The 27,741-nt window shown below is 36.2% G+C and overlaps 1 protein-coding gene and 1 pseudogene across 1 annotated transcript in view; both read right to left on the bottom strand.

The window, feature by feature from the left end:
- Positions 1 to 385: 385 nt before the first annotated feature.
- LOC125851925 (putative late blight resistance protein homolog R1B-12) overlaps positions 386 to 27,741 on the bottom strand; it is a 37,111-nt gene continuing 9,755 nt past the window's right edge. The window contains exon 2 of the mRNA XM_049531670.1: positions 386 to 2,683. Coding sequence (XP_049387627.1) covers positions 386 to 2,683 — 2,298 coding nt within the window. The remainder of the gene's footprint in view (positions 2,684 to 27,741) is intronic.
- On the bottom strand, positions 10,682 to 14,545 carry LOC125851929 (putative late blight resistance protein homolog R1A-10; annotated as a pseudogene).

Below are 27,741 nucleotides of genomic sequence, written 5' to 3'. Positions count from 1 at the left end.
CTTCGGATTTTCATCTCCGAAACGTTCAAAATTGATGAACTATGCTATTTTTGGTTTAGAAAACGAATTGGAAAAGAAACATAAGAATGAAATTGTAAATATATATATATATATATATATATAAAAAGCCAATTTTTGCATAGAAATTAATATCAATCCCTGAAACTCCGTGCAATTGTAAATTCAAAAAAGAATCAAAATTACTCTAAAATAGAGCACATATACCCTTGGATCGTTTTTTACCTAACAAAATATCTCCCTTTTGAGCCTAATAAAATGTTTCTTTGATATGTATTAGTATAAGTCTATTTAGCAGGTGAAATAAAAAATAGGAAGAGCACATGAACATATTAATTAATAATCAAAGATGGAATTTTAACATACCTTAGGGGTAGATTTCAACATCAAGCTCATAATTTCCCAAGCTTTCTTGCTCTTCCTGAATTTTCTTTGCACTTGTCTCTACACCAGAGCCGCAATTAAGTATTCGGATGAATTCTAGTGTCATTATTTCTCCAATACTCTCCGGAATCTCCTCTAGTTTAGGCAATTCAAACAGTATTAGTTTCTCAAGCATCGGAAAATTATCACTACCAGCTGCTAATTCCCACCTTTCCAGATTTCTGCACCTACATAGACGTAGATATTTTAATTTGTGAAATACAACATCTTCATCTACTTTCCAATCTGTTCCATCGAATGCACAATGCCCATAGAGCGTCTCAAGATTGGGTAAATTAGCCAGCAAATTCACAACTTCCCATGGTATACAAGTACATTTTAATGTCAACTTCTTAAGATTAGGAAGAGAAATATCTCTAGAGATAATCATCGGATCAATGTTTTCTTGTGTTTCTATGTGTAGTGCCTCCAGATCCTGTAAAATACTGAAAGAATCAGGAAGCTTAGATCTATATAAAATCTTGAGCTTTTTTAGATTGGGAGTTCTTCTTATGATTTCCGCAACAAAAGGAGATATATATAGTGGCAAATCAATATCCAAATGTCTTATCTCTAACATTCTCCAGATATCTAGTGGCAGCTTCAACGTTGTTGGTCCCAGATCGGGATATCTTCGAATAATTATGGTCTGTAGATTTCTCATTTTGGCTAGTGAAACACCTTCCTTAATTTGTAGAGCAACATATCTCAAATGTACAAGTTGAGGTATTACAAAAGAGAAATCGTACAGGACTGGTAACACGTCCAATACCTTAAGCAACTTGAACTGTGAAACAATGGAACACATCCATACTCGAAAATCTACTTGCATTGAAATAAAGGTGCGGATAATACCAATGCTATGTTGCATACGATAATCATCCTTCTCTTCGACTTCAGACAGAAAGATCATTCGACGTTGATCATCTATGGATTCGAGAACATTCCCATTCATGACATGCACAACATTTTCAGTATAAGCTTCACTTACGCACAGTTGCCGAAGAAGATCGTGAATTTTGCAAGTTCTCATCCTTCCACTAGCCCTTTGATTACCAACCAAAATCAGACTTCTATCAATTAACTCTTGTAGATACTCCTTTGCCACCACTTCTAACCTTTTATTGCTTCTTGCCTTTACGAATTGCTCAGCAATCCATAGCCTAATCAACTTGGAAACGTTAATATGTCTGTCTTCTGGAAAACCTCCCATGTAGAGAAAACAAGCCCTCAAATATTGGGGCAAGTAGTTGTAGCTCAAAGAAAGAATTGATTGGCATCGTTCCGTTACCGTACCAAAGAATGAGTTCAGATTTTTCTCAACCTTCATCCAAATGTCATGCGTTAAATCCATTTTTACAAGAAGTCCAGCAACGACAACAACCGAGAGGGGTAATCCTTGACATTGTTTTACAATATGCTTCCCGGTTTTTTCTAAGAGAGGAGGACACGGATCGTTTTTGAATAATTTTTCGGTGAATAGATTCCAACTATCATCTAGAGTGAGAAAAGACTTACTATGAGGGGGAAAATCAGGACAACTGACATAATCAGCAACATACTTGAGCCGAGTGGTTAATAGAATTCGGCTTTTATTGTCATCATTTGGAAATATTCTTTGCATTTGGTCCCATGCCTTTGTACTCCAAATATCATCTATGACAATTAGGAATCTCCTACCCTTCAGACCTCTATACACAATCTCCATTAGTTCATCATCGATCGCTTCTTGCTTTCTTCCAGTAATTGAAGAGACCAGTTCAAGAAGCATTTGTCTCTCATTGTATTCTTCAGAGATAGTGACCCATGCCTGTTTATCAAATCGAGAACGAATGTATGAATCATCATAAACTTTTCTCGCAAGAGTTGTCTTACCGATACCGCCCATACCAAAAATTGGTATGACAATTAACTCATCTGTTTGGGCAGTGACACAATCAAGTATGATGTTGAAGTCATCCTCCATCCCAACAATAGTATTTTCCTCGATTGTACTTTTTTCTAGTGAGGAGGAAATTCTTGCTAATTCTGCAGATTTGCTTCCATGGTTGTTAAACTCGATCAACATCACCTCTTTGTTGAGAAAATAAACCTGTTGTTCCACTTTCAACAATTCTTCATAAAAGGATCTACATGCCTTTTGCTGCTTGTGCTCGCGATCTGCTAGAACGATGCTTCTTAGACTTGAATCAATTCTATCTTCTGCTTTGTAAACTACATTTCTGATCCTCTTTTCTACAACCTTGAAATTGAAAATCGATAAATTAATTATTATTAAAAAGAATATATAACATCAGTAAGCTAGATTTAATGAATTACATATATACCTTAAGAGTTTCAATATCCTTTGTGGTAGTATTGTCAAGGAAATCTTGTAGAGCAGAAAGATTTNTGTTAAACTCGATCAACATCACCTCTTTGTTGAGAAAATAAACCTGTTGTTCCACTTTCAACAATTCTTCATAAAAGGATCTACATGCCTTTTGCCGCTTGTGCTCGCGATCAGCTAGAACGATGCTTCTTAGACTTGAATCAATTCTATCTTCTGCTTTGTAAACTACATTTCTGATCCTCTTTTCTACAACCTTGAAATTGAAAATCGATAAATTAATTATTATTAAAAAGAATATATAACATCAGTAAGCTAGATTTAATGAATTACATATATACCTTAAAGAGTTTCAATATCCTTTGTGGTAGTATTGTCAAGGAAATCTTGCAGAGCAGAAAGATTTTGACAGAGAGATTCGAGATGTTGTTGTGTACAGCATCGACAAACCAAAGATTGATTAGGTTTTAAGAGTTGGTTCAATGTATAGATAAGTGAAGAAATAGCAGCATAAGCCATTTCTTTTGCAGGGCAGAAAGAGTCAATAGAGAGGATAGCAATTATTGCAATTTGCAGATTTAATGTCTCTGCTTTGTTATTATTAGGCTAAGTGTTTTGTGCATATAATTTACATGAATTTGGACAATTTTCTATTTAACATCTACATCACAGCCACACAACAACTTGTAGTTCATGGATGCAAAACTGTGGATTGACTAAGTCAAATTGGAAAAAAGAAATGAAAGATAATTAAAGACATAATATGTCAAGTTGTATTAATATAATAAACTTCTAATGAAAAATTAGTCGTTCAGATTTCTGATTCATATACATTGTATTCCAACTTGTCAGAGACATTGAACCCTGTTGTAAAATAGAATAATTAATGTTGAATAATGAAGACATCACGTGTCAAGTTGGACAAATATAATAAACTTTTGGTACAAATTTTCTTTGAAATTTATATAATCATAAAAGATCAAGACTTTTGAGTTACTTAAGTTAATATCACCGTCTGAAATTTTGTATAATAAAAAACAGACAGGTTGAAGATTAACCTACCCCATAGTCTTGCTCAAAATGAGAAACCGGCTCTTATCCAAAGGGTAGAGAGAGATAGGCCTAAATTCCATCTGAAACACATTTTTTCCCAACCAAACCAAAGCTAAATAAAAGCATAAATAGATGATCGAAAAAAAGGATAAAGGACAAGCGAGGGTGGTTTGGATGGTAAATACTCTCCACTCTAATTCTAAGATTAGGTTATGGGTTCAAGTCAATACGTGAGTAAAAAAAGGATGAAAGCTCACACGAAAAATAAAAGAAACCAAGAGAGGACAATGTGTGGGTTAAAGACACAAGATTAATGAATATTATTAGAATACAAGTTATGAAAATGAAGATGTGCAATTATGGAGTTGATTTAATCTCTCTGCGTTGTTATTATTAGGCTAAGAGGTTTTGTCCAAAAGGTTTACTTTTTTTTATGTCCATACCTTTTTCTAAATGGGGACTAAAGACTAGTGCACACTCTCTATGACATGTCAGCGTTTGTGGTGTATTTATCCATTTTAAATTAGTTTAGGGGTAATAGGACTCTAGTTAAGTTTAGGTGTGTCTTTGGAATTTCGATCATAGTCTACGGGGTACTTATGCATTATCCCTAAATTTTACCATCAAAATAATAAATTCAAATTAACAATTGAATCAAAAAAGTCAAAAAGAATATGTGTGAAGAGTCAAATATACCCCTATATGAATATCTTTTTTAATAAAAAAATTTTAAAAATGAATTTAAAATTGATTTTTTTCATTTCCGTTAGAGAAAAATTGTATATGTGAGCCATTTGTGTAATAGTAGAGGAAAATAGTATAAAAAATAAATTTAAAATTTGTTTCAACCCGCCCCGCCCTGTTATCGTCGCTATATATGAGCCACTTTGATAGTGAGGTATATCGACTCTAAATGACAAAGTTAAGGTGTATATCAACCATATCCCCAAAAATAAACAAGAGATTTGAATCTTATGATCCAAGACTAAATTGTTGAGATAAAGGAAAAAGAAGGATGTTAGTATTTCTTAATTAAAGTTAGTTATAACTAACTATTAGTTAGTTATATAGTAACGGTCACAAATCTCCTTATATAAGGGAAACTTTGTTGTTAGTGAATGTAAGTTTTAATTGAGTTCAGTTTTAATAATAAGAAAAACAAACTGTTTCTTCCTTCTTTCTTCTTCTTCCTCTCTTCCTCTAGTTCTGGAATTGATTTCCGAGAACAATTTCATGGTATCAGATCAATAGGCAAGAGCTTCTTGCTAATTCTTTCGATCCTACAGTCAGAGCTTTCAACTGGGGTGTAAAGTGTGAATCATGATCTGAGATCTGGAGAGTTTCACGATGGTGAGTACAGAAACTGAAGTCGCAGCATCAACTAGTCATGGCGGGTCTCAGCCTAGTGTGATCGATTACAACCATTCCCTGTTTCTCAATCCATCAGATGTCAATGGCGTCCAAATCATATTGTTTCAACTNTTCTTTCGATCCTACAGTCAGAGCTTTCAACTGGGGTGTAAAGTGTGAATCAAGATCTGAGATCTGGAGAGTTTCACGATGGTGAGTACAGAAACTGAAGTTGCAGCATCAACTAGTCATGGCGGGTCTCAACCTAGTATGATCGATTACAACCATTCCTTGTTTCTCAATCCATCAGATGTCAGTGGCGTCCAAATCATATCGTTTCAACTTACAGGTATCGAGAATTACTCAGTTTGGTATAGATCCACGCTAGTAGCCCTGTTAGGTAGAAATAAGTTAGGTATGGTAGATGGGACTTGTGCTAAAGATAGGTTTCCAAATGAATTGGGAAATCATTGGGAAAAGGTGAATGCAGTAGTACTTGCTTGGATAATGAATTCTGTTGCTAAAGAATTACTTGGATGTATAATGTATGCCTCTGTAGCTAAATCAGTGTGGGATGATCTATATGAAAGGTTTCATAAAGTGGATGGTGTGAGAACTTTTAATCTGCATAAGAATATTGCTTCTTTGAGTCAAGAAAATATGTCTGTTTGTGTGTATTTTTCAAAACTAAAAGATTTGTGGGATGAGTTTGAAGCACTAGTGCCAGCACCAGGGTGTGATTGTGATAAGTCAAAAGAATTTGTGGTGCATGCATCTTCAAAAACTAAAGCTGTTTCAGTTCTTGATGGGGTTGAATGAGTCATACGTTCAAGCAAGAAGTCAAATCTTGTTCATGAGTCCTTTTCCCTCAGTAAATCAAGCCTATGTTATGATCGTGAGTGATGAAAGCCATAAAGCTGGAGCTACAAGTGCTGGAGTATTGGGAGTGAGACCAACTGCTCAGGTAAGGGAGTTTGAAATGGCTATGTACTCAAGAAGTCAGGGGCAAAAACTCAAGAAAAACTATAATGTTCAATGTGATTTCTGTAATCTAAAGGGTCATAGTAGAGAGAACTGTTGGAAGTTGAATGGATATCCTCCTGATTTTAAAACAAAGAGAAAACAAAAGTTAGAAGGAGGAGCTGCCTACAATGTGTTAGCTGGTCAGATGGTTGAACAAGATTTTTATGCCAAGTCAAGGACAGGTGATCAGGAAAAATCTGAGGTACATGTGTCTATGATGAATCAAGTGAGTAAAACAACATTTACTCAGGAGCAGTATAGTCAGATTTTACAGATGATCCACTCAAACAAGCCAAACAAGTCTCCTAAAGAAATTGGGTCAGCAGATGTGGCAAATGTTGCAGGTATTAGCAGTGTTTTCTTCAATTCTCCTAAATCTAAACAGTGGATCATAGATACAGGTGCTATACATCATATAGTGTCTGAGTTAAGTATGCTTGATGAGACTTCTGTAGTACAGCCTGAGAGAGTTAAGAAGGTCTGTCTTCCTAATGGTGATACAGTTGTAGTATCTAAGGTAGGAGTTGTTTGACCGAGGGAAATGTTGTCTCTAATGTTCTCCATATACCTCAATTCAGTTATAATCTGCTCTCAGTGTCTAAGGTAGTTAAGGAATGGCAGTGTTCAGTAAGTTTTTTCCTTGATTTTTGTGTATTCCAGGATCTTTACACTGGGAAGGTGAGAGCAATTGGAAGGATTAATGGTGGACTATATTTTTTAGTTGATCAGAGTACTAAGAAGTCAGTCAAGGGAGAAGCATTGGTTGCAAATTCTGTAGAAAAGAAGCAGCAAGCAGAGGTGGATCTGTTGCACAAGAGGTTTGGACATGTGTCTACTAATGTACTAAAGAGAATTTTATCTGTAGAGAAGTCTTTGGATATAGATGATAGACTGAAACAATGTACTGTGTGTCCTAATGCGAAACAAACTAGGTTGTCATTCCTTCTAGCAATATTAAAACTACTTGTTGCTTTGATCTTGTACACATGGACTTACGGGGGCCCTATAGAGTTCCCACTATGAATGGCAATAGTTACTTCTTGACAATTGTTGATGATTTCTCCAGAGTGACTTAGGTGTTTTTGCTGAAATTTAAGACTGATGTGTTTGTTTAGATGAAACATTTTTTGAGTTATGTACAGACTCAGTTTAATAAGGTAGTAAAAGTGGTAAGAACAGATAATGGGTCTGAATTTGTGAATTCATTGTGCAATAGTTTGTTTAAAAGTCTTGGGATTGTTCATCAGACATCATGTGCATACACTCCTTAGCAAAATGGAGTGGCAGAAAGAAAGCACAGACACATTTTAGAGGTAACAAGAGCATTAAGATTTCAAGGGGAGATTCCAATAAGATTCTGGGGGTATTGTGTGTTAGCAGTTGTATACATTACAAATAGACTACCAAGTTCAGTGTTACATTATCAAACTCCATATGAAAGGTTGTATGGGAAGAAGCCCAACTGTGATCATCTTAGAGTAGTGGGGTGTTTGTGTTATGCTAAGGTACTTAATGAGCATGATAAGCTGTTAACTAGAACAAAAACCACTGTACTTATGGGTTTTTGTGATACTCAAAAAGGGTATGTCTTGTATGATATAGTAAATAAGTTTCTTTTTGTGAGCAGGGATGTCTCATTTAGAGAAGATGTATTTCCATTTAAGGAGAAGAATAAGGCCCTTCAAGAGCCTCAGTGTGTGCTTCCCCAAGGTGATCAGCAATATAGGGCAACTAACACAACTACAAGTGTTGAGACAATTCAAGTTGCTCCTGAAATAGGTGATGAAGTTTGTGGTTCTGCAGATTCACAAGATACATTCTTAGGCTCTCAGAGTAACCAACATGAGGTGACATAAGAGGCTACTGATACAGACATGTCCCATAAGGTGCAGGGTCAGAGGAAGTCAACTAGAGACAGGAAGACACCAATTTGGATGACTGATTTTGTCTCTTTAAACATTCACAAAGAAGTGCCTTATGCACTATCTAAGTATGTGTCTTATGAGAGGTTGTCAAAAGAGTACATGGCTTGTTTAGCAGCTTCTTCATCAGTTTCTGAACCAACCAACTACTTGGAGGCAAGTAAAGATTCAAGGTGGGTTCAGGCTATGAAAGATGAAGTAGAAGCTTTAAGTCACAACCATACTTGGGATGTGGTTGATTTACTTAAAGGCAAGAAACCTATTGGGTGTAGATGGGTGTATAAGGTAAAGTATAAAGCTTCAGGTGAGGTAGAAAGGTTTAAAGTTAGGCTGGTTGCAAAAGGGTATAATCAAAGAGAAGGTATAGATTTTAAAGAGACTTTCTCTCCAATAGTAAAAATGAAAACAGTAAGAACTGTTCTGGCAGCAGCAATAAAGAAAAAAATGGTATGTTCATCAGATGGATGTCTATAATGCTTTTCTCAATGGAGACCTAACTGATGAGATATATATGGACTTGCCACAGGGGTTTGCAAACCAGGGGGAGAACAAGGTGTGTAGGCTTGTCAAATCCCTATATGGTTTAAAATAGGCTCCTAGACATTGGAATACAAAGTTATCAGAGGCATTGGTGAAGTTCAGGTTTGTTCAGAGTCGATATGATCCCTCTTTGTATGTTAAAAAGACATCTGAAGGAGTTACACTTGTGTTAGTATATGTAGATGATATGTTGGTCACTGGTGATAGTTTGAAGTTGATAGAGGAAACCAAAACTACTTTGTCAGAGACTTTCAAGATGAAAGATTTAGGAGAGTTAAAATTTTTCCTTGGTATTGAATTTGCAAGGTCTGACAAAGGAATACTAATGCATCAAAGAAGGTATGCATTAGAACTATTGGTTGAATTGGGGTTAGGAGCAGCTAATCTGCTGGGGCTCCTATAGACTATAACCTAAAACTCACCTCAAAACAGTTTGATGATCATGTCAAGCACATGAAACCAAATAATGATCCTCCTACTGATCAAAGGGCATATCAAAGGTTGGTTGGGAAACTGCTTTATTTAACAATGACCAGGCTTGATATAGCATTTACTGTACAAACTTTAAGTCAGTTTCTACAAAATCCTAAAAAGTCACATATGGAAACTGCAGTTAGAGTGGTAAGGTATGTCAAAAATCAGCCAGGGTTAGGAGTTCTTTTGTCTAGTAGTTCAGAAGAGAAGGTCAGTGCTTATTGTGATGCTGATTGGGCATTTTGTCCACAAACTAGAAGGTCTGTAACTGGTTATTTTGTGAAGCTGGGAGATTCAATAGTTTCTTGGAAGTCAAAGAAACAGACTACAGTTTCCAGAAGCTCTGCAGAAGCAGAGTTCAGAAGTCTTGCAGCTGTTGTAGCAGAACTAGTATGGATACTAGGTTTAATGAAGGAAATTGGAAGTGAGGTAACACTTCCAGTTTGTGTCTTTAGTGATAGCAAGTCTGCAATGCGAATAGCAGCAAATCCGGTTTATCACGAAAGAACAAAAGACATTGATGTTGATTGTTATTTCATCAGGGAAAAAATTCTTCAAGGAGTTATTACTACAAGCTACATTTCAACACAAGAACAGCCAGCAGATATGCTGACTAAGGGGCTTACTAGAGTTCAGCACAACTATCTTAATTCCAAGCTAGGACTATGTGATATATTCTCCCCTTCCTAGCTTGAGGGGGAGTGTTGAGATAAAGGAAAAAGAAGGTTATTAGTATTTCTTAATTAAAGTTAGTTATAACTAACTATTAGTTAGTTATATAGTAACGGTCACAAATCTCCTTATATAAGGGAGACTTTGTTGTTAGTGAATGTAAGTTTTAATTGAGTTCAGTTTTACTAATAAGAAAAACAAACTGTTTCTTCCTTCTTTCTTCTTCTTCCTCTCTTCCTCTAGTTCTGGAATTGATTTCCGAGAACAATTTCATAAATATACGTAGAATGGATCAAAATATCTTTTAATCTTGTTATTTTAAACATGTTAGTAGAAAGTAAGAATTAAAAAAGTTGTTAAAAAGGAAAGAATCATTCTTTTTGAAACGGTTCATTAGGAGAGATATGGTAAAAAAAATGAAGATATTTAGGCCAACGTGGAGATGGCCTTTTTCACGGACAAGATGCGGGAGGCTAAGGTGAGATAGTTCGGACATATTAAGAGGAGATTCATAGATGCTCCAGTGAGGATATGTGAGAGGTTAATGCTGGAGGATCTAAGGAGAGGTGGTGGTAGCCCAAATAAGTGTTGGGAAGAACATGACAAATGTTCACCTTACCGAGGAGATGCATAGACGCTTCAGTGAAAATGTGTGTGAGGTTGATGCTGGAGGATTTGAGGAGAGGTAGGGGTAGACCAAATAAGTATTAAGGAGAGATGATCAGACAAACACATGACAAACCTTTACCTTTCTAAGGACCTGAGCCTTAATAGAAGAGCGTGGATATTGAGTATATGAAATTTTGTTTACTTACTTTAAATTGATTATCTGTTTCCCTCCCTTTTTTGGTAGGAATTGAAAATCTTGTATTTTACATATACATACAATTGAAGCTTTGTTCAACCTCCTAAAGGTAATAAACTCAAGCAAATCAAGTATTCAAAATGTTTGAACATTCCGGAAATCTAACTATTATAAGCTCCACTACACATCTGAGTATACAACAACAATATACCCGATGAAACTCTAGAATGTACGCAAACCTTACCATGGAGACTGTTTTCGGAAATAGAAATCTGATTATGAAAAAATATACAAGCTCCAGAATATAGGTGTCATGATAAAAAATACAAAATGCTAACTCATTTACTCAGTGTTAACACCAGCAGAGTTCCCAACTAGATGGGAAAGCCTTCTACACACTCCTGTAACTGCATTAAAACCATATAAAAGAATTCTGTATTAGCTCTGCATTCCACAATGACTCAACTTTCTACAGCTGTGGAATTAAGACATGAAATTTATGTGTTCCGAACAATTTGTACATATTAAATGGATTTCTTAAGATGGTACTTGAACATACCTAATAATACGAACTTGAAGCTCATAATTTCCCAAGCTCTCTTGCTCTTCTTGAATTCTCTTTGCACTATTCTCTACACCAGAGCTGCAATCATCTATTTGGATCAATTTTAGTGTCATTATATCTCCAATACTCTCCGGAATCTCCTCCAGTTCATACAACCAATCTAGTAATAGTTGCTCAAGCATCGGAAAATTATCACTACATGCTTCCCACCTTTCCAGACCTACCTCAACAATTAGTAGATACTTTAATTTGTGAAACACAACATCTTCATCTAGTTTCCAATCTGTTCCATCGAATGCACGATACCCTTTGAGCACCTCAAGATTGGGTAAATTAGCCAGCAAATTCACAATTTCCCATGGTATACGAGTACCTGTTAATATCAATTTCTTGATATTAGGACTTAATATCAGTTTTTTGATATTAGAAGGCAAAATAACTCCAGAGAAAATGTTTTCTTCTGTTTCTATGTATAGTGTCTCGAGATCTTCTAGAAGACTGAGAGAATCAAGAATAGCAGGCCAATCAGGATGCTCAGAATCATCTAAAATCTTTAGCTTTTTTAGATTGGGAGTTCTTCTTATGATTTCCGCAACAAAAGGAGTGTGACGGAGATAAAGCATTTGCAAGTTGTTCAGAAACAGAGGTTGTTCACCAATACTATGATTTTCGGCATCAAGAGGATTAGATATATATAGTGGCAATCCAATATCCACATGTCTTATCTCTGACATTGTCCAAATATCTAGTGGGAGAATCAACTCTGGCGATTTCTTCCTTAATTTGAAAATTCTTTGAAGAATTATGGTCTGTAGATTTCTCAATTTAGCTAGTGAAAGAGCCATCATAATTCTTGCAGCAACATATCTCAAATGTACAAGCTGAGGTATAACAAAAGAGAAATCGTAATCAATTGATAATACTTCCAACACCTTAAGCAATTTGAACTGTGAAACAATGGAGCCAATCCGTTTTGGAAAATCTGAACTAATAGATTGCTTTGAAATAAAGGTGCGGGTTACACTTGTAGGATCGTCTTTTGAGGACACGGGGACATTCCTATTCGTGACATGCAGAACATTTTCAGTATGAGCTTCTCTTAGGCATAGTTGGCGAAGAAGACCATGAATTTTGCAAGTTCTCATCCTTCCATTAGCCTTTCGTATACCAACCAAAATTAGACTTCTGTCAATTAACTCTTCCAGATACTCCTTTGCCACCATTTCTAACCTTTTATTGCTTCTTTCCCTTATGAATTGCTCAGCAATCCATAGCCTAATCAAATNACTTCCAACACCTTAAGCAATTTGAACTGTGAAACAATGGAGCCAATCCGTTTTGGAAAATCTGAACTAATAGATTGCTTTGAAATAAAGGTGCGGGTTACACTTGTAGGATCGTCTTTTGAGGACATGGGGGCATTCCTATTCGTGACATGCAAAACATTTTCAGTATGAGCTTCTCTTAGGCATAGTTGGCGAAGAAGACCATGAATTTTGCAAGTTTTCATCCTTCCATTAGCCTTTCGTATACCAACCAAAATTAGACTTCTATCAATTAACTCTTCCAGATACTCCTTTGCCACCATTTCTAACCTTTTATTGCTTCTTTCCCTTATGAATTGCTCAGCAATCCATAACCTAATCAAATTGGAAACATCAATCTTTCTGTCTTCTGGAAAACCTCCCACATAGAGAAAACAAGCCTTTAAATATTGGGGCAAGTAGTTGTAGCTCAAGGAAAGAATTGATTGGCACTGTTCAGATACCGTACCAAAGAATGAGTTCAGATTTTCCTCAACTTTCTTCCAATTATCATACGTTGGATCCATTTTTCCAAGAAGTCCAGCAACCACAACAATTGAAAGAGGCAATCCTCGACATTGTTGTACAATATGTTTTCCAGTTTCTTCTAGTAGAAGAGGACAAGGATCTCTTTTGAATAGTTTTTCAGTGAACAGATTCCAACTATCATCAAGATTTAAGAAAGACTTACAATGAGGCGGAAAATCAGGACAACTGACATAATCAGCAACATACTTGAGTCTAGTGGTTAATAGAATTCGGCTTTTATTGTCGTCATCATTTGGAAATATTCTTTGCATTTGGTCCCAAGCCTTAGTACTCCAAATATCATCTATGACAATTAAAAATCTCCGACCCTTGAGACCTCTATACACAATCTCCATTAGTCGATCATTGCTCATTTCTTGATTGCTTCCAGTAATTGAAGAGACGACTTCAAGCAACATTTGTCTTTCATTGTATTTTTCGGAGACAGTGACCCATGCATGTTTATCAAATCGAGAACGAATATATGAATTATCATAAACTTTTCTAGCAAGAGTTGTCTTACCTATACCGCCCATACCAAAAATTGGTATGACAGTTAACTTCTTCGTTTGGGCAGTGAGGCGATCAAGTATGGTGTTGAAGTCATCCTCCATCCCAACAATAGTATTTTTCCTCAATTGTACTTTTTTCTAGTGAAGAGGACATTCTTGCTAATTCTGCAGATTTGCTTCCATGGTTGTTAAACTCGATCAACATCACCTCCTTGTTGAGAAAATAAACTTGTTGTTCCACTTTCAACAATTCTTCATAAAAGGATCTACAAGCTTTTTGCCGCTTGTCCTTGCGATCTGCTAGAATGATGCTTCTTAGACTTGAATCGATTCTATCTTCTGCTTTGTATATTACATCTCTGATCCTCTTTTCTATAACCTTAAGAGTTTCAACATCTTTGGTTTCCTTCGTCGTATCCTCAAGGAAAACTTGCATAGCAGAAAGATTTTGATAGATAGATTCCATATGTTGTTGTGTGCAGCTTCGACAAACCAAAGATTGATTAGGTTTCATGAGTTGTTCCAATGTATAGATAAGTGAAGAAAGAGCAGCATAAGCCATTTCTCTTTGTTTGCTGGAATAACTAAACAATAGAGTCTTGCAGATTTAATCTCTCTGCTATGTTTTTTTTATGCTAAGAGATTTTGTCCACATGATTTACTTTTCTTATCTCCACCTTTTTCTAAATGGGGGACAAACACATAGGATACTCACCCTTTATCATTTGTTTATAATTAAAAGGGATGATGGATTTCCAACTGGTATGCCAACCAATCAAATTGATTAAAAGTGAGTGTGAAAGAACTACTTCACCCCTGCTACATGTATTCGAAATCTGGTTTCTAAAAACGTAGTAAGCAGTAATTAGTAGAAGTAACAATACACAAATTTATTGTGGAAAACTTCTTGTTCAAGAAAGTAAAAGAGCACGACCTACACTGTCTAGGATGGAAACCACCAATCTCCATTAACTTCTCAAGAGCCAACGTTTCAGATTATAAAAGGAACTAACTCTAGTACCTCAACTCCACACAGGGGCGGCTCTAATAAATCGGTGGCCTTAAGCCAAATCTGAATGGAGGCCTTAAATTCAAATATATATTTTTTATGATGTTTATTATAGCTAATTATTTAATTTTTTTTTGAGACATAGTATTCATAATTTGTCGAACTTCTATTACTTCTTTGCTCTTTTATGAAAAGATTTTATTTTCTATAAGTAATACTCTATATATATTTTTTAGGGAAAATGCATAAGTACCCCCCCAGCCTATACTCGAAATCCCAGAGAGACACCTAACCTTTATTAAGGTCCTATTACCCCCCCGAACTTATTTTATATGTAATATTCTACCCCTTTTTGGCCTACGTGGCACTATCAGGTGGGCCCAACGCATGTTGACATTTTTTTCAAGGATAGTGCCACGTAGGCCGAAAAGGGGTAGAATATTATAGATAAATTAAGTTCGGGGGGGTAATAGGACCTTAGTAAAGGTTAGGTGTGTCTCCGGGATTTCGGGCATAGGCTGAGGGGGTACTTATGCATTTTCCCTATTTTTTATGTATAACCTATTTTATTTTATTTTTAAATGAGGCCCCTCAAATTTTGGGGCCTAAGGCAATTGCTTTTTTTTCAAAGCTGTTGAGCCGCCCCTGACTCCACAGTTCACTCATACTGTTCTAACTACTCACCAATAAGTCAAACTCATTTCTTATTACAAACCTCACCCATACAACTACTCTCTTCAATCTAGGAATTATTACAACTCAATAATAACCCTAGAACAACTCAATCAAACTTTAATATTCAATAGTACAGACTCGAACACAACTCGTGAATCAGGTTCAATGTTATTGTGATGAAGTTCTACAATGCACATGAGGGTATTTCTTTTTCTATTTTATAATTAAAAGTGAGTGCACTCATTTTATTTTAGTCTCTATTGCATATGTGGTACTAGAAATTTTGTTAGTGCTTCATTCTCCAATGACACAACTTTCTATATCAAACAAGTATATTTTAATATTTAAGTTCTATTCCATCCAGGAGAATGACAACTTTTGATAAATGTTATCAATACAGAACCTTCCGTGAAGCAAATCTAACAATATGTAATAAGCAAGAAATGGAACTTCACCATATAGTGGTAGAACAAATTGTAATGCTCCCGACAAGCTAATTATATTTACGAATGTGTTCATCAAACATCTGAGTGTAGCACCAGCTAGGTTAGGGTAGCGCTTGCCATAAAGAAGCTATCCAAAAAACAGGTCAAGCAATTAGCGAGCTATAGTACAAACATCCATACCAAACACACTCTTAAGAAGACACATTGTTTCGTTCTCAATGAGTCTAAGTTCATGACGTGTATGCAGACACTTATTTGAAATCTGATTCACAAATATAGATCTTTTTTTTTTTGTTCGTATTCATACTTGTTCAAATCTATAAACTGAAACAGGAAGGAATTTTCCTTTTTGCTCACTGCTTCAGGAAAGCTAATAACACTGTAGATCTTCTAGCACACTTGACAGCTTTGGTAAAGTGTCTCCGATCATACATGAATAAATACAAGCATAAATTCTCCGGAACACCTTTTAGGATAAAAAATTCAGACTCATTATTTGGTGTTAACAACACCAAAACCAGCAGATTTTCCATTTGAAGCTAGAAAGTCTTGTGCTTTCCTGATACTGCATTAATTACTTAATGGATTGCAGATGAGTTTGTTCACAAATGATGACACAATACAGCCAGTTTACACTACTTAATGGATTCTACCTGTTTTAAGTAACTATGATGAAACTTTTGCTCCGGTAGCAAGGTTAGAATCTATTCGAATTCTTCTAGCCTTTGCCTCTTTCAATCATTTCAAACTTTTTCAAATGGATGTTAAAAGCGCCTTTTTAAACGGTTTTATTAAAGAAGAAGTTTTTGTTAAACAACCTCCCGATTTTGAAAATCCTTCTTGCCCGGATTATGTTTTTAAATTATCGAAAGCTCTCTATGGTCTAAAACAAGCTCCAAAAGCTTAGTATGAAAGACTGAGCACATTTCTTATTAAAAATGATTTTCAAAGAGGGAAAATTGATACTACCCTGTTTACAAAATAATCTGATTCCTGCATTCATATTGTTCAAATTTATGTTGATGATATTATTTTTGGAAGCTCTAATCTTTCTCTTTGTGAGAATTTTGCTAACCTCATGAAAGGCGAATTTGAAATGAGGCTCATGGGCGAGCTCTCATTCTTTCTCGGTCTTCAAATTAAGCAATCAGATAAAGGAATCTTTATAAATCAAGATAAGTATGCCAAAAGAGCTAATCAAAAAATTTGGAATGGAAAAAGGCAAAGCCTTTGGAACTCCCATGAGTCCCTCTACTTGTCTAGAATCTAATACAACAGGCAAAGCCGTTGACGAAAAACTTTATCGAGGAATGATTAGTTCTCTATTATACCTCACTGCTAGTTGACCAGACATCATGTTCAGCGTTTGCAAATGTGCACGATTTCAATCCGCTCCAAAGTAATCACATCTCACCGCTGTGAAACGAATTATTTGATATCTCATTGGAACCTCTGACATGGGATTATGGTATCCTTTTTCTGAGAATTTTGATTTAATTGGATATTCAGATGTTGACTTTGTAGGTGATAAAAATGACATAAAAAGCACCAGTGGAACATGCCAATTTTTGGGAAAATCCCTCATCTCCTAGCATAGTAAAAAGCAGACCTCCATTTCTCTCTCAACCACTGAGTTTGAATATCTGGCAATTAGAAGTTGTGGCACTCAACTACTTTGGATGATGCATCAACTTTTAGACTATGGCCTATCTTTCAAGGGAGTACCTATTTTTTGTGATAATACTAGTGCTATCAGTCTATCTAAATATACTGTACATCATTCCAAGACAAAACATATAGACATCGAGCATCATTTTATTCGTGATCATATTGAAAATAGTAATTTTGTGCTTGAATTTGTTGATTCTGAAAATCAGTTAGCCGATATTTTTACAAAACCTTTGCTAGAGGAAAGATTTTGTTTCTTTCGAGAATGTCTTGGTCTTATTATGCCTATTAGTTAGTTTTACAGGATACCCTTGGAAGGGTGCTATAGCTACACAAGGACTATAGCACGGATGTTGGAAAGCTTCGTCTTGAGGAACGTGCTCAACACTCTGAAGTATTTTCTTGGTGATCGTTAAGGCAGTATATTTATTTTTGCCTATCCTGGTTGTTGTTTTGTTTTCCTTTTTAATTATGTCAAAGGGGGAGAAAATCTATACACAACATATAGAAAAGGGGAGCATACAAGTGTCCGTTAGTCCAAGATACATCGAACAGGGAAGTCAAATTAAACTCACATTAGTTATAGTTGTTATTATCAAAAAGGGAAGATTGTTAACTTGTTATTTTCTGAATAATGATAACTCACAGGAATCAACAAGGAATAAATTGAGCAGCCTGGAAATCATGAAGACATTATGGAAAACAACACAAAAAGAAGCTCAAGACAACCAGAATCCTAGTCACGATTCGTGAAGCAACACATGGAAGACAAGAGATCTCAAGTCAAGCAGTACAAACAGTTGAAGAAGGAAAGAGGATATTCTGTAAATCAGTCAGCCAAGATTCATGAAAGGAAATCTCAAGTCAAGCAGTACAAACAGTTGAAGAAGGAAATAGGATATCGGTAAATCAATCAGCCAAGATTTATGGAAGGGATTGGAGATCAGCCAAGATTCAAGATTGAAGACCAGTCAAGATTCAAGGAGATCATCTAACAAAGGAAGGAATTGATTTAATCATGCACATATCTGATATGGACATGATTCAGCAAATCAATTAAATAAATCAAGGAATCATCTTAAGGATCCTTGATTTACAACTCCCTTGGGTTTCCGAAACAGAGCAACAACCATCCACATCTATATAAACCTTTCTTAGTCTTAGTTGTGAAGTACGCAACTTCCTGAGCTTATAGTACAATCTTCTTTTATCTTTCATAAATCTTTGTAATCACGTGAGTGAAAACAATTGAAAAGAAAAGAGAAAGAAAGCTGAGTGTAAGTTTACAAGTAAAGGAAGTGTCAAGGTAGAACATCTGATTTGCATATTAGATAGGATCAAATCACAGGAAACCTATATATCCGAAGTTCGCATCAAAGCTCTAAAGGAAACCCTTGAAACCCAAAGGGGACTAGACGTAGGCACCACATCGGTGTTCCGAACTAGTATAAAAACTCTCCGTGTTATTTACTTACTACAAATTACTATTACTGTTTATCTATTCTACTAACGTGCAGGTGAGTCGACTGACCATTACAGAAAGTCGACTAAAGGAAATTTTAATTCACCCCCCTCTTGACTTTCACATGCATTTTGGATTTGGACATGTTACTGCATTAAAACCATATGAANGTATATTTTCCAGAAAGCAATGCCGACCGGGAAGTTGGCTAAATGGCAAATGCTTTTGAGTGAGTTTGACATTGTGTACGTGACACAAAAGGCGATAAAAGCACAAGCCTTAGCTGGTCATCTTGCAGAGAATCCAGTTGATGAGGAGTATGAACCGCTCAAGACCTATTTTCCTGACGAGGAAGTTTCATTTGTGGGTGAAGATATTTCTGAAGCCTACCCTGGTTGGAGAGTATTCTTTGATGGAGCGGCAAATCACCAAGGGAAAGGTATCGGAGTGGTCTTAGTGTCAGAATCTGGTCAACACTACCCTATGGCGGCTAAACTCCGATTTAATTGCACGAACAATATGGCTGAGTATGAAGCTTGTATCCTTGGTTTGAAGATGGCCATCGACATGAATGTTCATGAGCTTTTGGTTATTAGAGATTCAGATTTATTGATTCATCAGGTCCAAGGAGAATGGGCCGTGAAGAACCCAAAGATCACACCATACATGCAGTATATACAGAAGTTGTGCAAAAGATTCCGCAAAATTGAGTTCAGACACACTCCCAGAACACAAAACGAGTTAGCCGATGCTCTTGCCACCATCGCGTCAATGATTAAGCATCCAAATACAAGTTATATTGATCCAGTGGATATAGAGGTAAAAGAGCAGTCTGTCCACTGTTCACATGTTGAAGCGGAATCAGATGGTTTACCTTGGTATTTTGACATCAAGAAGTATTTAGAAGACGGGACTTATCCTGAGAATGCAACGTTTAATCAGAAGAAGTCGATACGCCGTATGGCCCTCAATTTCTTTGCAAGTGGGGAAGTCTTTTACAAGAGGACTCCAGATTTAGGTCTTCTCAGATGTGTTGATGCTAATGAAGCTGCGAAGCTTCTGGAACAAATACATGCCGGAGTTTGTGGTACTCATATGAATGGACTCACTTTGTCGAAGAAGGTCCTTCGAGCCGGCTATTTTTGGATGACTATGAAACATGATTGTTGCAAGTTTGTGCAGAAATGTCATAAATGTCAAGTGCATGGTGATTTAATTCGAGTGCCGCCTCACGAACTTAATGTTATGAGTTCACCTTGGCCTTTTGTAGCTTGGGCATGGATGTCATTGGTCCAATAGAGCCAGTTGCATCTAACGGACACAGATTCATTTTGGTCGCCATTGACTACTTCACCAAGTGGGTGGAAGCAGCTTCGTATAAGTCTGTGACCAAGAAAGTTGTAGCTGATTTTGTTCGCAACAATTTGATATGTAGGTTTGGAGTTCCAAAATCCATCATTACTGATAATGGAGTGAATCTCAACAGTCACCTAATGAGAGAGATATGTGAACAATTCAAGATTACTCACCGGAACTCAACCGCCTATCGTCCCCAAATGAATGGAGCCGTAGAAGCTGCCAACAAGAACATAAAGAAGATTTTGAGGAAAATGATCGATAATCGCAGAGGTTGGCACGAGATGTTACCGTATGCTTTGTTGGGTTACCGAACGACTGTCAGAACATCAGTTGGAGCTACTCCATATTTGCTAGTATATGGAATCGAAGCAGTTATTCCTGCAGAAGTTGAAATACCTTCCTTGAGAATCATCCAAGAAGCTGAAGTGAACGACGCTGAATGGGTCCGCAAGCGGATCGATCAATTAACATTGATTGATGAAAAGAGAATGGTTGCTGTTTGTCATGGACAACTATATCGACAGAGAATGATTCGTGCTTTCCACAAGAAGGTAAGAGCCAGAATGTTTGAGGTTGGTCAGTTGGTCCTTAAACGTATTTTCCCTCATCAGGATGAGTACAAAGGGTAATTTGCACCAAATTGGCAAGGACCCTACATGGTTCGCAAAGTGTTATCTGGAGGTGCCTTGATCCTGTCGGAGATGGATGGCACCGAATGGCCGAAACCAATCAACTCAGATGCTGTCAAGAGATACTACGTGTGAAGTTTCAGTTTGTATTTATGTCATTCCCTTGTAATCGTTCTATTTGCTTGTAATTGCCTTGTTTAGAATTTTACCCCTATTGTAATGAACTACGTCTGACCTGAATTCTCAAGAATGAGATACGTAGGCGGCCTATGTCGGCCTCGGTCACCCCTTTATTCCTTTTAAATATTTTTCCTTTAGTAATGAACTACGTCTGACCTGAATTCTCAAGAATGAGATACGTAGGCGGCCTATGTCGGCCTCGGTCACTCTTTTATCCCCTTTAAAATATTTCTTTGTAAATGAACTACGTCTGACCTGAATTCTCAAAAATGAGATACGTAGGCGGCCTATGTCGGCCTCGGTCATCCTTTTTATTCCCTTCTAATGTTTTTCCTTTATTTGAACTACGTTCGACCTGAATTCTCAAGAACGAGATACGTAGGCGGCCTATGTCGGCCTCGGTCGCTTTCTTTGTAAAATTCCTACTTTTGTTAATCCTTAGGGGGAACTACGTTTGACCTGATTCCTGCCTCAACGGGATACGTAGGCGCCATAAGGGCTCGGTCATATCTCCCGTGAGATTTCTATTTTATCTTTACAATAGAAACTGGGACAGAATTTTTGAGAGAAACCCAAAAATTCTCAAGAAAGAGATCTCTCCAACAAGGTCAAGACTGAAATTACTTTGAAGGTTATTTATATTATCAGATATGATAATATTCTTACCCTGAAGGTTATTTATATTGTGTTGTCGAATGAGACGATATCACTACCCGGAGGGTCATTTATATTGTATTGTCAAATGAAATGATACCACTACTCCGAGGGTCATGTTTATTATATTGTCGATTCAGACGATACCGCCATCCCAAAAGATACCCAGAAGATCACATATGTTGCTCGGTGAAGCATTATCTTCATTTGGTATCAGGGAGGCATCATCAAAAGAAATCATGCATCGCGAGAAAAACTTCATGCATAGCAAGAGAAAGAAATCATGCATAGCAAGAAGAAGACCATGCATAACAAGAGAAAGAAGTCAGACATAGCGGGAAAAGATTCATGCATCGCGGGAAAAAGATTCATGCATCGCGGGAAAAAGATTCATGCATCGCGAGAAAAGAAATCCATGCATTGCAAGAGAGAAGACTCATGCATAGCAAGAGAAAGAAATCATGCATCGCGGAAAAGAAGTCATGCATCGCGGAAAAGTCACGCATTGCTAAAGAGAAAACTCATGCATAGCAAGAGAAAGAAATCATGCATCGCAAAAAAGAAGTCATGCATCACGGAAAAGTCATGTATCGCGGAAAAGCCATGCATTGCAAGAGAAGATTCATGCATTGCGGGATAATGATTCATGCATTACAAGAGAAGATTCATGCATCGCGAAAAGAGATTCATACACCGCAAGAGAAATGAGTTATGCATTACAAGAAAAGGATTTACCCATCACAAGAAGATCAACATCGACTGCATCATTTTTCTTTGCAAAAACGACATCAAAAGAACTACCAACATATTACATCAACCTATTTTATTACTTTGATATCAAAGAAAGAGTACACTGAAGACTATATTGCAAATATAATCTACAAGCTTTATTTGCTTTACGTCAAACCTGATGGAGTCGACTTCAAATGTTCAAGGAGAGCGATTAAGTGTCAACATGGTAAAAGACACTATCCCTCCATTTGAATTGCATTTTTATGCTAATGAGTTTTATCCCAGTCTTTGTCGAGAGCATCCAAAAGGATGAATTCTCCAAAACAAACCACAGGTGCGGACGACATCAAAGGGGATGCAGCACAACGTGGAATTTTTTCTTAGCAGCGAACTGGGACATAGTCCAAAGAGGAGTGCCAAACTCTTAGGATGCGAGCAGAGGAGTGACTTCCACCACAATCAAACCACACCCCTATCTGAAGGCATGTGGGTTTTTCTTATGTTTATCAGTTTCAGTTTTGCATCCGGAATTTTTGGTCTCTGCCAGAAGAAGCTTTCCAATCTGAGTGACAATGCACCAAGAGCCTTGGAAATTATGTCCGTGTAAGTTCTTACTTATGGATGTGAAGAGCTCCGCATTCATGGCTAAGAGGTTGCAAGCCTCTTTTTCATACTCGACTTACTTGTCACTCCTCCAGAACCAAAGGATATCTTGCGTAATAGACTTCCTTTTCAACCGATAGAGTCGAACTACAAGCAGCCTGATTCTCTAAGTTGAGGGATATGTAGGCAGGATCAATGTTGAAAACCCGGCTGTATTCCAACATTTTCTCTGAAATCACATTCCCGAGCATTCTGGTGCCTTCATAATTCGGTATCGGGATGGTTTTGAGTTTCTTCCAAAATCGTGCGTCAAATCGAGCGTATCGAACTACAAGTGGCCTGAATTCTCATATAACTTGAGATATGTAGGAAACCCATTTCCGCGGTTCGGCCATAACTTCTAAAGTCCGTACCAAAAGCTATATTCTGAAAGATGAAGATGTGGTCGGTCAAAATTGGATTAGTCAATTTCATTTTTCTCGTATTCCTTGCATCAATCCAAGTAAAATGAGGGACAGTTGTTGACACCCCAATTTTGACCCTCCCCGGTAGATAATTAGTTTCTGAGCTTTTTAAATTCCGAACGATTTGAAACAATTGACCTTATAAAATCAAAATATTTTCAAGTTAGTTTTATGTGACTTTGTCATTTTTCGGGAACTTTTAAATAATGTATACACACACACACACACATATATATATATATTATTATTATTATTATTATTATTATTATTATTATTAGTTAGCATATTTTATAAATATTTGAAAATCGTCTCAAAAGGATTTTAGTTTTACCTAAATATTTGGTTAATTAGTTTAGTTATATAATAGTTTATATTTCTTGAAATAATAAGTTTACATTCGAGTTAGTTATTTTATTTCGTTAAGATTAAAAAGTTCGTTAATTAATTATATTAATTCTTCCTATTTGAATTCTAGCCGAATCTCCTAAATTTAACTCCGTTTGATTACCTCTTTAATCCATTTGGCTAATTTGTTAATTAACTTCTATTGAGATTGTAGCCAAATATAACTTTTCTTCAATCCACCTTAAGGGATAGCATTTTGGCCTTTTCCCAATTTCAATTAACGTGCCAGCATGCAACGTCCCAGCCCAACCCATTCCTAACAATTTTATAACCCACCAAAAGCCAACAATATAATACCCATTCATTCCTAACCATACATACAACATACCAATTAATTCCCAGCCCAATCCCAAATTTCCCTGACCCCGCCCACTCCCTTTTCCTTCACAAAATTGAACCCAAAAGACCTTTCCAGCTAAAAAACGTTCTTGGACAGAACAACGATCAAACGGAAAGCAACCACAGAAGGCAGTACGCTACCTCTTGTTGTCTTCTTCCTCCCATCCCTTTCAATTGGCAGTCGCAGCAGCACGCGGAGTCGCCTTGTGGCGTGAGATGATGCCATGTCATCGCTCAAGGACGAAGGAATCGATCCATCCGTCCATCTACCTTTCCTCTTCCGGAATGGTTTGAAGCTTGAGAGAAAGGTTGCCTTCCCTTATTTGTGAAAGATTTTTGAATTTCGAATTGGTCCCTGGTCTATCCGTTTCCCTCCGATTGGGAACCCTAATACCCTTTTATAAATATTCTTGTTCTTTCCAATAAAAAAGGGGGGACTTTGGTTTTGAAATTTTAGAGTTAAAAATACATAGAATAGCTTAAGCGGAAATAGCTAGAATACCTACTAACTACTCAAGGAAAAGAGAGGAGATATTTGCTTTGAGGTTTTGGGTTCGATATTCCTACCTATATTTCTTAACCACTGTTCGCGTTTGGAATTGCTTAGTGGTGAAGTCGCCCCTGCTCGTCGCTGTCCCTAGTTCTGCTGCACTCTAAAAGGTAACATCTATTCCTGCTCATCGTCATTTGTCTCGCAATGTGTTGAATGTTTGATTTTGACCGCATAAGTTGTAGAATCGTAAATTTCGAAGAGTTCGTAGTAGTCTTCTCGGATTGTCTTACTTGAATATCAATTTAGTTTCACATACCCTTCAAACTATCCCCCTCTTCTTTTTTTTTTATTGCTTAAATCGTAATGGGTTCAAAACCTTGCTTCTGTATATGTACAAATCCCCTGCTCAACACCTCGTGTCTTTCCGTTAAGTGATTTGAGTTAAATCTTGACTAATGATTTCCGACGGATTTAAAAAATGAGTTCTCGTATGCTTGCCTATTTGGGGGTATATTATTGGGATTCTATTTATTTTGTTTTGATTCCATATGTGAGCCGACATCTCTGTTTCCTACATTGTGAGATTGCCCAGTGAACTAAGTGATTAGGGATGTAGTTAATGCATCTTCTTTATCATTAAGTTAAAGGGCAAGATTCAGTTTCTTTATTAAGTCGTTATTAGATTTTTATAACTTGTCGTTTCTTGGTGCTAACAATTTCAAGTTCACTTGAAAAATGGGTGTCTTGTTTGAGTAGTAGGTTTGCTTTGGTTTGTTCTCTTCTTAAACTAAATTAAAATTGAGAAGTCCGTCCATTAACCGCTAGAATATGCTGTCAAAAAATAATAATAAAGAAAAATAAACCACGCCTCTTCCTCCTCATCTCATTTGTTCTTCTCTTTAGTTTGTATGTAGTCGTAGCTGAAAACCTGAGCATTCTGTCTTTTATTTATTGCTGTCCAGATCTGCTTAATTTCATGAAGATTAATTTTACTCCGAATCATATTTCATTGCACGATTTGTGAAATCTCCCTTGTCCGTTAAGACTTGAGTCCTTCGGTTTATTCCCAAAATTTAAGTATTCTTCTTTTCACATTAGTAGATAGCATTTGAGTTTCAAGTTCCTTTGTATGCTTAATAATTTGATTAGCTTAATACCTTTTTTAGTGGAACACATTAAGTTACGTTTTTTCCTTAATTTGTTGAAAGCAAAGGTCATTTGCAGAGATATTGTTCTATTTATTCTTGCTTTAGTCCAAGTTTGTGATAGTGTAAAATTTGTTATGTTTCTTCTTTTGGTATAAGTACAGTAAGTTTGCCAACGTGATTTAGTTGTTTGTGTCATTTTTTTTATGATTCCTTGTCTTATTTTATTGGCTAATATGATTATTTTGTGTGTATGTGAACCATGCCTACTCCCGAGTCTTTGGAGGCTCCCGCTTCGCATGCCGTGGATTGGGCCTCCCTGGCCCGATTCTATATTTTCCATCGAGTCTAGGATCTTGAGACAAATGCAGGGGACTGGAAATTAAGTTTTTTTCAGATTCCGAAAAGCCCAAAGAAAGGGCTGTATGCTTGCTGTATACAACAGTATACATGGAGGATTTTAATATGCAGGTCCAAAAATTAATACAGGAGCTCGAGGAGTTGCATTAGGATGTATCCATTGAGTGTACAGCCCAATATACACGAAAATGGACCAAAATACAGCCCATATACAGTGGTATACGCTAAACGTATACACTGAATTTCAAGGGTAAAAAGGGAGGCGAAAATGGGCCAAAGTCCATTGTTGTTTGGAAGCAAACTTTAGCTTTAGATTTCTTGCTCTTATTATTTGTTATTATATCAACTAACATCTTTATTTCTTATGGTTTGATTTAATTAAAATCCCCGAGATGGCCATTTCATTTATATATATATATATATATGTAAATTAAAGTATTTTGTTTTATGCTTAGCTTTAATTTTATTCGTCTTGTCACTTAAGTTATTTCCCCTTTTGAAAACTCCCCTCTAGTTCATTCCCCCTTAAAATAAATAAAGTGATAAAAATCATAAATGGTAATAAATAAATTTCAAAATAAATTAGTTTTCTTACTAAGTTAAAATTTCAAAATAAATTAGTTTTCTTATTAAGTCAATTTCTAAAAAAAATAAAAATATAGTTAATATAAATTAGTTATTTTACTAAGTTAAAATTTCAAAAAATATATAGTTAATATAAATTAGTTCTTTTACTAAGTTAAAATTTCAAAAAAAAAATATATATATAGTTAATATAAATTAGTTCTTTTACTAAGTTAAAATTTCAAAATATATATAGTTAATATAAATGAGTTCTTTACTTAGTAAAAATTTTAAAATTAGTCAAAAATCATTTTAGTCAAATCGCCGGTCAACCGCGAGTTAGCGGGCATTCCGAGGGCCTAACACCTTCTCGGAATGTACATTGAACTTCGAACCCTGTTATTTTCAATTGATTTTATCTGTTTAAATCTTTTGAAAACCTTGAAATTTTTCTTGATTTTTTACTAAAAATTAAGTGGCGACTCTGTCCTTTTGGAAACCCGATTTCTCTTAAATCATAAGTTAATCGGTTTTTTTCGAAAACTAAGTCATTTTTCCTTATACATATATTTTTAAATAAAACACTGATGATTTTGAATTTACTAAGACAAGAGAAACTCAGGGAACAGTAAAAGCAAATGCAGTCACAACTGAAGAAAAATCTGAAGCATTCCAGAACACACAAGAGGATATAGCCTACAACAATTACAACCAGTACATGAGCAAAGAACAATACACAAATCTGGTACAACAGGTTACAAAAGATGTTCTGAAGGAGAATAGGATAGCACCAACCATTGGTTTTAATGGAAATGCCATTGCTGGTACCATTCTGAGGAACTCCAGCTCATGTTTGTCACTTATTAATTCTTGTACATGGATTATTGATTCCGGTGCTTCAGAACATATGTGTTTTGATCCCAATTCTTTTCTATCACTCACTCCCCTTCCTGTGCCTTTAACTCTCACTTTGCCTAACTCTTTCAGGATCATTGTGACTCATACAGGAAGTGTCTCTATTCTTCCAAATTTGACT

This window comes from Solanum stenotomum, unplaced genomic scaffold (genome assembly GCF_019186545.1).
Source record: "Solanum stenotomum isolate F172 unplaced genomic scaffold, ASM1918654v1 scaffold30743, whole genome shotgun sequence".
Taxonomy (NCBI): domain Eukaryota; kingdom Viridiplantae; phylum Streptophyta; class Magnoliopsida; order Solanales; family Solanaceae; genus Solanum; species Solanum stenotomum.
This window is presented reverse-complemented; position numbering and strand designations above follow the sequence as displayed.